The sequence below is a fragment of the Pleurodeles waltl genome, chromosome 1_2 (assembly GCF_031143425.1).
Source record: "Pleurodeles waltl isolate 20211129_DDA chromosome 1_2, aPleWal1.hap1.20221129, whole genome shotgun sequence".
Lineage (NCBI taxonomy): Eukaryota > Metazoa > Chordata > Amphibia > Caudata > Salamandridae > Pleurodeles > Pleurodeles waltl.
Genome location: NC_090437.1, coordinates 1,356,285,436 through 1,356,299,080, shown reverse-complemented (window position 1 = coordinate 1,356,299,080; position 13,645 = coordinate 1,356,285,436). Strand labels below are relative to the sequence as shown.

The following is a 13,645-nucleotide window of genomic DNA, read 5'->3' as shown; positions in this document are numbered from 1 at the left end:
TGCTTTATATCGGGTTGGAACAAGCCGAGCTGTTGTTCAGAATGAGGGTCGAGGTCAGTTATTGGCTATGAGCTCAGCGAAACTGCCTTCTGTTATTCGTGCAGATATTCTTGAGGTGGGCAGACACAGTCAGTTAGGTTCAAACCTCAATTTTATCTCTATAAGTCTTGTAGATAGGTTGCTGGTGGATAACCTCATTGACTTTGAACTACGCACCTGTTATCTCAGGAACCCCAGAGGGGTTGATATTAGACTCAAACTCCATCCGCCCTCTGATAGATTTCCAATTCTATTTCAGCCGTAGATCGAAGTTGTGTCAATCTTTTCCCCTCACAGCAGTCTGTGTATGGATTTCTCACTCTTGGTCTGCCAGCTTCTCCTTACAGGGCCCCACGAACTTCATGGGCACCACTTGGCAGAGTAAGAGTCTCAGCAGAGGCTCCAGGTGCTGGCAGAGAGAAGTATTTGCTGTCCCTGAGACTTCAAATACCAGGAGACAAGCTCTAAATCAAGCCCTTCAAGAGTTCTTCACAAGATGGAAGGCGCACAAAGTCCAATCTTTGTCCTCTAGCACATGCAGAAGCAGCAACTGCAGGAAAGCTACGCAAAGCACAGTCACAGGCAGGGCAGCTCTTCTTTCTCAGCTCTTCTCCAGGCAGAGGTTCCTCTTGGTTTTCAGAAGTGTTCTAAAGTCTGTGGTTTTGAATGCCCTTCTTATACCCATTTTGCCCTTTGAAGTAGGCCTACTTCAAAACAAAGTGTCTCTTGTTTGTGAAATCCTGCCTTTCCCAGGCCAGGCCCCAGACACTCACCAGGGGGTTGGAGACTGCATTGTGTGAGGACAGGCACAGCCCTTTCAGGTGTGAGTGACCACTCCTCCCCTCCTTCCTAGCACAGATGGCTCATCAGGAAATGCAGATTACACCCCAGCTCAATTTGTGTCACTGTCTAGTGAGAGGTGCAACCAGCCCAACTGTCAAACTGACCCACACTGGGAATCCACAAACAGGCAGAGTCACAGAAATGGTTTAAGCAAGAAAATGATCACTTTCTAAAAATGGCATTTTCAAACACACAATCTTAAAATCAACTTTGTTAAAAGATGTATTTTTAAATTCTGAGCTCAGAGACCCCAAACTCCACATATCTATCTGCTCCCAAAGGGAATCTACACTTTAATCATATTTAAAGGTAGCCTCCATGTTAACCTATGACAGGAACAGGCCTTGCAACAGTGAAAAACAAATTTAGCAGTATTTCACTGTCAGGATATTTAAAACACGTTACTATGGGGGTCAATATGAACCCCGGCGGTTCAGACCGCCATGCCGATGGCGGCGGCAACAACCCCTACCGGCTCGGCGGTCTGAACAGCCATATAATGCATGCAGGGAGGGCCGGCCCTCCTCCACTGCCAGGCTACTGCCGACAGGCAGCCTGACGGTGGAGGAAATCATTGTCCGACAGGGCAGCACTGCGAGCAGCGCTGCCCTTTGGATAATGATCCCTTTTTCCACCAGCCTTTCCCTGGTGCATTCCCCCGCCAGGGAAAGGCTGGTGGAAGGGGTGCTACTGCCCATGCACTTGGCATGGGCAGTGCAGGGGCCCCCGTGCAGTGTCCCATCATGCAGGTCACTGCCCGATTTACGGGCAGTGATCTGGGTGACGGGTGCTGCTACACCTGCAAGCACACCAACATTGGTGGTGGCTTCATTTGGAGCCGCTGTCAATGTTACGGCCCTTTTCCCTGCTGGGCCGGTGAGCAGAAACACTGTTTCCGCCCACTGGCCCAGCAGGGAAAACATTATACTGCCGGCAGGGTGAGGGGGGGTAGTCACGCTGGAGGTCTTCTGTTGACCGCCAGCACTGATCTCAGCGGGTTTTAGCGCTGAGATCATAATGAGGGCCTATATGTCCTACCTTAACCATACACTCCACCCTACCCTTGGGTTTACCTAGGGCCTACCTTAGGGGTGTCTTATATGTAGAAAAGGGAAGGTTTAGGCCTGGCATGTGGGCACACTTGCCAAGTCAAATTTACAGTTAAAAACTGCACACACAGACACTGCAGTGGCAGGTCTGAGACATGATTACAGAGCTACTTAGGTGGGTGGCACAACCAGTGCTGCAGGCCCACTAATAGCATTTGATTTACAGGCCCTGGAACCTCTAGTGCACTTTACTAGGAACTTACTAGTAAACCAAATATGCCAATCATGGATAAGCCAATTACATATACATTTTGTAAAGAAGCACTTGCACTTTAGCACTGGTTAGCAGTGGTAAAGTGCCCAGAGTAACAAAAACAGCAAAATCAGAGTCTAGCACACATCAGCAACCTGGGAAACAGAGGCAAAAAGTTAGGGAAAACCACGCCAAGGATGAAAAGTCCAACAGTACTGACACTTTAACACTTACCTTTGATCTGGCGGATTTGTGTTTGTTGCAGTACTCTATCGGTTTAGTGTTTGTGTGTCATAATTTGGCAAACAGATGTTCGCCTCCGCCATGGTATGTTGGCGGCCGACACCGTGGCGGTAAGTGGCCTTTACTGCCAATGTCATATTGAGGGACTATATTGTTGTTAAGTGCTGTGCTGTGTGCTTCTTTTATTGCATATGTGTGTATGTGACTTATTAAATGTCTGTAATTTAAGATTATTCTATATGAATGGTCTCGATTTGCAACAAGGAATAAAGGGGTATTCATTGCAAAGACACAGCCTTCAATTACTCCCTGATACTCAAGTTGTGTGAGGATCACTCTCACAGGAGTTTTAGCTTCGTGTTTTATTGGATATTAAGGATGAAGTTGAGGTGTAGCTAAAATGGGAATTACGTGATGGGGAGAATCCATATCCTATCCTACGTGATTGTAGAACAGCACAGGAGCATGTGCCAAAGAACAATCATCCGCATAGGCTTCCCTTAGAACGCCTGGAAAAAGGACTGAGATAGAAGGCAAATGACATCTTTCACTTGTGGGAGCTTGCACACAAATTCAGGTGGCCAATCTATTTCTGCCAACAATATATCATAATTTAGTGTTCTCCAATAGATTACTTCATTGTTCTACTCTATGTCCTCATCAATCTTGATATTTAATTTGTAAACCCTGTTGGGTGGGGAAAAGCGCATGTCTGCTCTCTCGACTACAAGAAGGTTGTTAGTTGCTGTCACATCCAGATCTATGAGACTCTGGCGACATATCGTGACCTCTGCTGTGGTGTCTAACAGAGTCACTGCCCACGTCCAGTTCTTCAACAATGTTTTAAATGTGTGTGACATCTTTAACCGATATTGCACCCACCTTTTTCTTTTTAAATTTTGACTTTGGTTGGGGACCTTTATTCTCTTTTTTTATTTACGTTCCTGAGGAAGTTGAGAGCCCATTTTCAGCTTGACATAGTCACGCAGGTGTTCTGATGACCCCGTTCTGTCACTCCGTTTATCGGTTGGGTCCTGAAAAGAACGAAATGGGCGCAAATCAGTATATTGGTATCTGTAGGAGGCTGGACTGGCTTGTAGTGAGTACCAAGGGGTACTTGCACCTTGCGCCAGGCCCAGTTATCCCTTATTAGTGTATAGGGTGTCTAGCAGCATAGGCTGATAGATAATGGTAGCTTAGCAGAGCAGCTTAGGCTGAACTAGGAGACGAGTGAAGCTCCTACAGTACCACTAGTATCACTTGCACAATATCATAAGAAAACACAATACACAGATATACTAAAAATAAAGGTACTTTATTTTTATGACAATATGCCAAAGTATCTCAGAGTGTACCCTTGTGAGAAAGTAGCCTCTTTCTAGCCTTGTTACCCCCACTTTTGGCCTGTTTGTGAGTGTATGTCAGGGTATTTTCACTGTCTCACTGGGATTCTGCTAGCCAGGGCCCAGTGCTCATAGTGAAAACCCTATGTTTTCAGTATGTTTGTTATGTGTCAAAGGGACCCTGCTAGCCAGGACCCCAGTGCTCATAAGTTTGTGGCCTATATGTATGTGTTCCCTGTGTGGTGCCTAACTGTCTCACTGAGGCTCTGCTATCCAGAACCTCAGTGGTTATGCTCTCTCATTTCTTTCAAATTGTCACTAACAGGCTAGTGACCAATTTTACCAATTTACATTGGCTTACTGGAACACCCTTATAATTCCCTAGTATATGGTACTAAGGTACCCAGGGTATTGGGGTTCCAGGAGATCCCTATGGGCTGCAGCATTTCTTTTGCCACCCATAGGGAGCTCTGACAATTCTTACACAGGCCTGCCACTGCAGCCTGAGTGAAATAACGTCCACATTATTTCACAACCATTTTACACTGCACTTAAGTAACTTATAAGTCACCTATATGTCTAACCTTTACCTGGTAAAGGTTAGGTGCAAAGTTACTTAGTGTGAGGGCACCCTGGCACTAGCCAAGGTGCCCCCACATTGTTCAGGGCAAATTCCCCGGACTTTGTGAGTGCGGGGACACCATTACACGCGTGCACTCTATATAGGTCACTACCTATATGTAGCTTCACAATGGTAACTCCGAATATGGCCATGTAACATGTCTAAGATCATGGAATTGCCCCCTCTATGCCATCCTGGCATTGTTGGCACAATCCCATGATCCCAGTGGTCTGTAGCACAGACCCTGGTACTGCCAAACTGCCTTTTCAGGGGTTTCACTGCAGCTGCTGCTGCTGCCAACCCCTCAGACAGGTTTCTGCCCCCCTGGGGTCAAGCCAGGCTTGTCCCAGGATGGCAGAACAAAGGACTTCCTCTGAGAGAGGGTGTTACACCCTCTCCCTTTGGAAAATGGTGTGAAGGCAGGGGCGGAGTAGCCTCCCCCAGCCTCTGGAAATGCTTTCATGGGCACATTTGGTGCCCATTTCTGCATAAGCCAGTCTACACCGGTTCAGGGACCCCTTAGCCCTGCTCTGGCGCGAAACTGGACAAAGGAAAGGGGAGTGACCACTCCCCTGACCTGCACCTCCCCTGGGAGGTGTCCAGAGCTCCTCCAGTGTGCTCCAGACCTCTGCCATCTTGGAAACAGAGGTGCTGCTATCACACTAGACTGCTCTGAGTGGCCAGTGCCACCAGGTGACGTCAGAGACTCCTTCTGATAGGCTCCTTCAGGTGTTGCTAGCCTATCCTCTCTCCTAGGTAGCCAAACCCTCTTTTCTGGCTATTTAGGGTCTCTGTCTCTGGGGAAACTTGAGATAACGAATGCAAGAGCTCATCAGAGTTCCTCTGCATCACTCTCTTCACCTTCTGCCAAGGAATCAACTGCTGACCGCGCTGGAAGCCTGCAAAACTGCAACATAGTAGCAAAGACGACTACTGCAACTCTGTAACGCTGATCCTGCCGCCTTCTCGACTGTTTTCCTGGTGGTGCATGCTGTGGGGGTAGTCTGCCTCCTCTCTGCACTAGAAGCTCCAAAGAAATCTCCCGTGGGTCGACGGAATCTTCCCCCTGCAACCGCAGGCACCAAAAAGCTGCATTACCAGTCCCTTGGGTCTCCTCTCAGCACGACGAGCGAGGTCCCTTGAATCCAGCAACTCTGTCCAAGTTACTCCCACAGTCCAGTGACTCATCAGTCCAAGTTTGGTGGAGGTAAGTCCTTGCCTCCCCACGCCAGAATGCATTGTTTGAAATCGCGTCTTTTGCAACTACTCCGGCCCCTGTGCACTTCTGGCAGAAATCCTTTGTGCACAGCCAAGCCTGGGTCCACGGCACTCTAACCTGCATTGCACGACTTTCTAAGTTGGTCTCCGGCGACGTGGGACTCCTTTGTGTAACTTTGGGTGAGCACTTTTCACACATCCTTGTAGTGCCTGTTTCAGGCACTTCTCCGGGAGCTACCTGCTGCTGAGAGGGCTCCTTGTCTTGCATGACGTCCCCTCTACCTCCTGGTCTGATTTGCGACCTCCTGGTCCCTCCTGGGCTACAGCAGCATCCAAAAACGCTAACTGCATGATTTGCAGCTAGCAAGGCTTGTTGGCGTTCTTTGGGCGGGAAAACACTTGTGCACGACTCTCCACGGCAAGAGGGATCCGTCCACCAAAGGGGAAGTCTCTAGCCCTTTTCGTTCCTGCAGAATCCTCAGCTTCTTCTGTCCAGTAGAAGCTTCTTTGCACCCACAGCTGGCATTTCCTGGGCATTTGCCCATCTCCGACTTGCTTGTGACTTTTGGACTTGGTCCCCTTGTTCCACAGGTACCCTAGATTGGAAATCCACCGTTGTTGCATTGTTGGTTGGTGTCTTTCCTGCATTATTCCTCTATCACGACTTCTTTGTCTTTGGGGGAACTTTAGTGCACTTTGCACTCACTTTTCAGGGTCTTGGGGTGGGCTATTTTTCTAACCCTCACTATTTTCTAATAGTCCCAGCGACCCTCTACAAGGTCACATAGGTTTGGGGTCCATTCGTGGTTCGCATTCCACTTTTGGAGTATATGGTTTGTGTTGCCCCTATCCCTATGTGTCTCCATTGCAACCTATTGTAACTATACATTGTTTGCACTGTTTTCTAAGACTATACTGCATATTTTTAGTACTGTGTATATATAACTTGTGTATATTTTCTATCCTCACTCTGAGGGTACACCCCTAGATACTTTGGCATATTGTCATAAAAATAAAGTACCTTTATTTTTAGTATAACTGTGTATTGTGTTTTCTTATGGTATTGTGCAAGTGACACTTGTGGTACTGTAGTAGCTTCACACGTCTCCTAGTTCAGCCTAAGCTGCTCTGCTAAGCTACCATTATCTATCAGCCTAAGCTGCTAGACACCCTATACACTAATAAGGGATACCTGGGCCTGGTGCAAGGTGTAAGTACCCCTTGGTACTCACTACAAGCCAGTCCAGCCTCCTACAACCCTCAGTATGAGGATAGCAAATATACACAAGATATATGTACACAATACCAAAAATATGCAGTATAGTCTTAGAAAACAGTGCAAACAATGTATAGTTACAATAGGATGCAATGGGGACACATAGGGATTGGGGCAACACAAACCATATACTCCAGAAGTGGAATTCGAACCACGAATGGACCCGAAACCTATGTGACCTTGTAGAGGGTCGCTGGGACTATTAGAAAATAGTGAGGGTTAGAAAAATAGCCCACCCCAAGACCCTGAAAAGTGAGTGCAAAGTGCACTAAAGTTCCCCGAAGGACAAAGAAGTCATGATAGAGGAATAATGCAGGGAAGACACAAACCAGCAATGCAACAACAATGGATTTCCAGTCGAGGGTACCTGTGGAACAAGGGGACCAAGTCCAAAAGTCACAAGCAAGTCGAAGATGGGCAGCTGCCCAGGAAATGCCAGCTGTGGGTGCAAAGAAGCTTCTACTGGACAGAAGAAGCTGAGGATTCTGCAGGAACGAAAAGGGCTAGAGACTTCCCCTTTGGTGGACGGATCCCTCTCGCCGTGGAGAGTCGTGCAGAAGTGTTTTCCCGCCGAAAGAATGCCAACAAGCCTTGCTAGCTGCAAATCGTGTGGTTAGCATTTTTGGATGCTGCTGTGGCCCAGGAGGGACCAGGATGTCGCAAATTGGACCAGGAGGTATTGGAGACGTCGAGCAAGACAAGGAGCCCTCTCAGCAGCAGGTAGCACCCGGAGAAGTGCCAGAAACAGGCACTACGAGGATGCGTGAAATGGTGCTCACCCGAAGTTACACAAAGGAGTCCCACGTCGCCGGAGACCAACTTAGAAAGTCATGCAATGCAGGTTAGAGTGCCGTGGACCCAGGCTTGGCTGTGCACAAAGGATTTCCGCCGGAAGTGCACAGGGGCCGGAGTAGCTGCAAAAGTCGCGGTTACCAACAATGCAGTCTGGCGTGGGGAGGCAAGGACTTACCTCCACCAAACTTGGACTGAAGAGTCACTGGACTGTGGGAGACACTTGGACAGAGTTGCTGGATTCAAGGGACCTCGCTCGTCGTGCTGAGAGGAGACCCAAGGGACCGGTAATGCAGCTTTTTGGTGCCTGCGGTTGCAGGGGGAAGATTCCGTCGACCCACGGGAGATTTCTTCGGAGCTTCTAGTGCAGAGAGGAGGCAGACTACCCCCACAGCATGCACCACCAGGAAAACAGTCGAGAAGGCGGCAGGATCAGCGTTACAGAGTTGAAGTAGTCGTCTTTGCTACTTTGTTGCAGTTTTGCAGGCTTCCAGCGCGGTCAGCAGTCGATTCCTTGGCAGAAGGTGAAGAGAGAGATGCAGAGGAACTCTGATGAGCTCTTGCATTCGTTATCTAAAGTTTCCCCAGAGACAGAGACCCTAAATAGCCAGAAAAGAGGGTTTGGCTACCTAGGAGAGAGGATAGGCTACTAACACCTGAAGGAGCCTATCAGAAGGAGTCTCTGACGTCACCTGGTGGCACTGGCCACTCAGAGCAGTCCAGTGTGCCAGCAGCACATCTGTTTCCAAGATGGCAGAGGTCTGGAGCACACTGGAGGAGCTCTGGACACCTCCCAGGGGAGGTGCAGGTCAGGGGAGTGGTCACTCCCCTTTCCTTTGTCCAGTTTCGCGCTAGAGCAGGGGCTAAGGGGTCCCTGAACCGGTGTAGACTGGCTTATGCAGAATTGGGCACATCTGTGCCCAAGAAAGCATTTCCAGAGGCTGGGGGAGGCTACTCCTCCCCTGCCTTCACACCATTTTCCAAAGGGAGTGGGTGTAACACCCTGTCTCAGAGGAAGTCCTTTGTTCTGCCATCCTGGGACAAGCCTGGCTTGACCCCAGGAGGGCAGAAACCTGTCTGAGGGGTTGGCAGCAGCAGCAGCTGCAGTGAAACCCCAGGGAAGGCAGTTTGGCAGTACCAGGGTCTGTGCTACAGACCACTGGGATCATGGGATTGTGCCAACTATGCCAGGATGGCATAGAGGGGGCAATTCCATGATCATAGACATGTTACATGGCCATATTCGGAGTTACCATTGTGAAGCTACATATAGGTAGTGACCTATATGTAGTGCACGTGTGTAATGGTGTCCCGCACTCACAAAGTCCGGGGAATTGGCCCTGAACCATGTGGGGGCACCTTGGCTAGTGCCAGGGTGTCCTCACACTAAGTAACTTTGCACCTAACCTTTACCAGGTAAAGGTTAGACATATAGGTGACTTATAAGTTACTTAAGTGCAGTGTAAAATGGCTGTGAAATAACGTGGACGTTATTTCACTCAGGCTGCCGTGGCAGGCCTGTGTAAGAATTGTCAGAGCTCCCTATGGGTTGGAAAAGAAATGCTGCAGCCCATAGGGATCTCCTGGAACCCCAATACCCTGGGTACCTCAGTACCATGTACTAGGGAATTATAAGGGTGTTCCAGTAAGCCAATGTAAATTGGTAAAATTGGTCACTAGCCTGTTAGTGACAATTTGGAAAGAAATGAGAGAGCATAACCACTGAGGTTCTGATTAGCAGAGCCTCAGTGAGACAGTTAGTCACTACACAGGTAACACATTCAGGCACACTTACGAGCACTGGGGCCCTGTATGCCAGGGTCCCAGTGACACATACAACTAAAACAACATATATACAGTGAAAAATGGGGGTAACATGCCAGGCAAGATGGTACTTTCCTACAACCCTGCAAGGGAATTTGGCAGTTGCATGACCAGGGCTCACACCTCAGACAACCAGCAAGCCAGTTTCTCACATTGGTGTTCAGCGATGTGGATCAGGGCTTGTGTTTGTGCAGTACCATACAGTGATCTGTGTAACACCGAAATCCCAGATAAATAATGTGGCATCAGAACAGATTTTTTTGTCTCCATTGGCCCATTTTTGCTTTTTCTAAACTTAAGTGATCCTACCTTCCTCTACTAGCATCGAGATAGAGCTGATACATTTTTTACAACCTCACCAAGGTTGAGCTGGAAAAGCTCTGCAAGGAGAGGGGGCTGAATGTGGGCAAGAAACCTTCTAAGGTGGACCTAGAGATAGCCCTCCGAGCCTATGAAGTGGTCAGGAGGTTGCAAGCAGTGACAGAGGAGGATGATCCTGAGGAGGACCTGGGATCAAATGAGTATGAGAACCACGACCCAGAGGAGAACCCTAGAGGTGCAGGAGGAACACTCCTCCCCCAAAGAGGAGAATCAGGATGCCATGGATGGGCCAGGGAGCAGTGTATCTTCCAGACGCCTGTCTCAAGTGGAGTTGGAGGACAGGTGGAAGGAAAGGAAGCTCAACCTAAAACTGGCCAAACTAAAGCTCAAGAAGGAGAAAGCCTAGACTGGGAGGGCCTTGGCTGAAGCCAAACTAAAGTTGCGGAAGGAGAAAGCTGAGGATGAGAGGGCCTTGGCTGAAAAAAAACTATTGTTGGAGCAAGAGAAAAACAGGAGGGAGCTGGACCTTACAGCCAAGCAAATGGAGTCCAGCAGAGTCTACTGGAGAGGTGAGAGTATACATACCCAAAGAATTGATGCCCAGTTATCGGGTGGGGGATGAGAGTACATAAGGTTCCAGAGGAGTACTTGGTAGGTAGCTTGTGGAGGTATATGACCACGGTGGGGAAGGACACACTCCTGAAACTCGAGGTAGATGACCAGACTAAGGCCCATATTTCTGAAATATGATGCACAGCTGCGCTAGCACAGTTATGTGTCAAAATGTTTAAAGCAATCTAGCGTCATTCCTTAGTGCCACCCGTACACCATATTTAAAAAATGACGCAAACTGGTGCTAAGGAATGGCTAGCGTAAAAAAAAATGACGCTAGCCAGTGATGGATGGCATTATAGAAAATGGCGTTAGTGGGCTGAAAATTACGCTAGACAAAAAATCTGCCGCTAGTCAGCCTAGCGTCATTTTCCGGTCGCACAAGCAGTCATATAGTGATGCCTGTCTAAGAATAGACAGGAGCCAGAACAACTACCATAATGTCCAACACTGTGTCCCCAACCCGAATAGAACCAATGTCAACCAGGGGGGCCCATGTCAGAGGGGTATGGGCACAACAGACAAGTCCCTCCACTTGTACTGTCCCTGTGGTGTGGGTGGTGGTGATGCAGGGGGTTGGGGTGGGCCTCTATGTGCCAAAAATAGTGACACCATGGTGGACTCCATGGTGTTTGCATTGTGTTTCCCCATGAAACTATGCCCACCATCACTTAAACGCCTGGTCAGCGTCATTTTTTTTAACAAAAAAGTGGCCCAAACTTAACTCCATATTTATATTTTGATGCTAGACCCATCTAGCTTCAAAATATTAGAGTTAGCGCCATTTTTTGGGAGCGCCAACCTACCTTACGTCATTTTGCAACAATAATATTCAAAGTAGGCGTCCCTTCCCAAAAAATTACGCTAGCCCTTTAGTGCCATATTTACCTCCAGGCCCAAAAATACACATTGAATTTCGATGATTTGATGTCAAATAGTTTATTAAAATGTTCTCTAGTTTTTTTAATTGATTTGGGATTTTTATTGTGTTATGTTTTCAATGTGTTGCTATTTGTGTACTGCATAAATACTTAACAGATTGCCTCTAAGTTTAGCCTGACTGCTTTTTGTGCCAAGCTACGCAGAATTAAGCACAAGTAAAATGTTTTGTGGTTCACTCTACAAGGGATTGTGGCTGTTGCTTGACCAGGGCTCAAATCCCAGTCAACCAACAACACAATTTCTCCAGAGACCCCGACAAGTCTAACGGTAAGGGGCAAGGGCCGGTTATAAAGGTGCCCAAGTGACCATTTTCCAAAACTGAGGACTTGCTATTTTGAACCTTAAACTTTGAGAAATCATAACTCTGGTTCTACTAATTCGATTTTGATAGTTTGATGTAAAGTAATTTATTAAAATGTTCTCTATTTTTCTAAATTGGTTTGGGATTTTCATTTTGTTGTGTTTTCACTGTGTTGCTATTTGTGTACTGCATAAGTACTTTACAGATTGCCTCTAAGTTTAGCCTGACTGCTTTTTGTGGCAAGCTACCCGGGGTTAAGCAGAGGTTACATTAGTGACTCTTTGTGGTTCACCCTGCAAGGGATTGTGACTGTTGCTTGACCAGGGCTCACGTCCCAGTCAACCAACAACCAAATTTCTCATACAACGCATTACTTGTTGTCCATTGATTTACCACATTAATTTTGTTATTTATGTCCTGGTTGTCAATCCTGCTTTGTTATTTGAGCACATGTATAAACAAATATAACAGTTATGCCACTTTTAGAATCTTTTTTACACTTTGAATGTTAGTTGTTGTACAAGCACACCCTCAATGCTGTTTTCGTCTTTTGTTTTTGTCTAACGTTTGTGTCCTTCTCAGATTCATTGTCTTGCTCTTCAAACTATGAGTCATTTACCATGTTTGTTTTCATGCTACCTCAGGGACATCACATCACTGGGACACCAAGGATCCTAGGAGCATTGCAGGCGTGAAGACAGTCTTCCACTATGGGGGGCAACAATGTGACTTTTGTCAACGACACCCCATACGTGTGGAGCTATGTTATGACTTATTGGGGCAGCGATTGGGTTACTCGGGTGAGTTTGGCTGTAAGATACAACTAGACACATAATTGGTAAGCCCTTTCATACATCAGTTTCTATATCCCTAAAATGCATGGTCATGTCATAGACGTTCTTTTATTAATTACAGTTATGCCCTTGGCAGGAATTGTCATCCAATTGTGAAGCAGGACATGTGATTTCTCCTTATGTTCCATCTTACAAGTGCCTTTTCCTACAAACTTCACCTTCTCTTACTTATCTGAAGGATTACAAGGGCTAAACAGATTTATTTGAAATCATAGGGTTGTGTGAATTTCACAACTCTCTAACTTTGTTTGTGGACATTGCACAAAATTTACCAGATGTAAACCATTAATCATTCAGTTGATTTATATAGCACAGTTAATCACCCAAGAGGGTGTCCAGGTGCTAGCAGGGTCTGAGGGACTCAGTCGAATAGCCAGGTATTGAGCACTTTTCACAATTCTAATAGAGAAGGAGAGCTACAGGGGAAACCATTATAGGTGTGCCCTGTGAGGTAGGAGAAAAAGTGCACTCCGCTCGTGCTTCTGTTCATAGGAAGAGTGTGGGAGGCGGAGTGTAATTGTCTGGATGGTTGGTGGAAATTGAGGCGTGGTGGATGTAGGTCAGTTTTAGCTTGTGTAGGGCCTTATATGTATGGGTTAGCAGCTTAAACTGGCATCTGTTCTGAACTGGGAGCCAGTGAAGTTCCTTGAGGTGAGGGGTGATCCGAGTCTGTTGGGGGAGGTCGAGGACAAGTCTGGCTGTGGCATTCTGAATAGTCTGTAGTCTCTGGGGTAGGTGTACAGAGATACCTGGGTAGAGAGCAGTCTGCTGGTGATGAGGGTTTGTGTGAAGGTGCACCTAGTGTTCAGGGGGAGCCACTTGTAGATCTTTCATAGCATGCAGGGAAGAAGCAGGTGGAGAAGACTGCGTTGATCTGGTACTTTATGGTAAGCTTGCAGTCAAGGATGATGCTGAGGTTTCTTTCATGGTCCAGCAAGAAGAGTGCTGGGACACCCGGAAGCATTCTAGGGAGAGTTGTTGTTGCTGAAGGTCAGTACTTCTCTTTTTATCAGTGTTGACCTTCAAGCAGTTGTTTCTCATTCAGTTGAAGATGCTCGTCTTGCACCTGTGGAAGCTGGTTCTGATGTTAGTGGGGTCCTTGCAGAGGGAGGG

The 13,645-nt window shown here is 47.3% G+C and overlaps 1 protein-coding gene across 1 annotated transcript in view; it reads left to right on the top strand.

The window, feature by feature from the left end:
- LOC138252902 (uncharacterized) overlaps positions 1 to 13,645 on the top strand; it is a 216,205-nt gene that overhangs the window by 24,161 nt on the left and 178,399 nt on the right. Inside the window, exon 3 of the mRNA XM_069205776.1 lies at positions 12,323 to 12,478. Coding sequence (XP_069061877.1) covers positions 12,389 to 12,478 — 90 coding nt within the window. The 5' untranslated portion in view covers positions 12,323 to 12,388. The remainder of the gene's footprint in view (positions 1 to 12,322; positions 12,479 to 13,645) is intronic.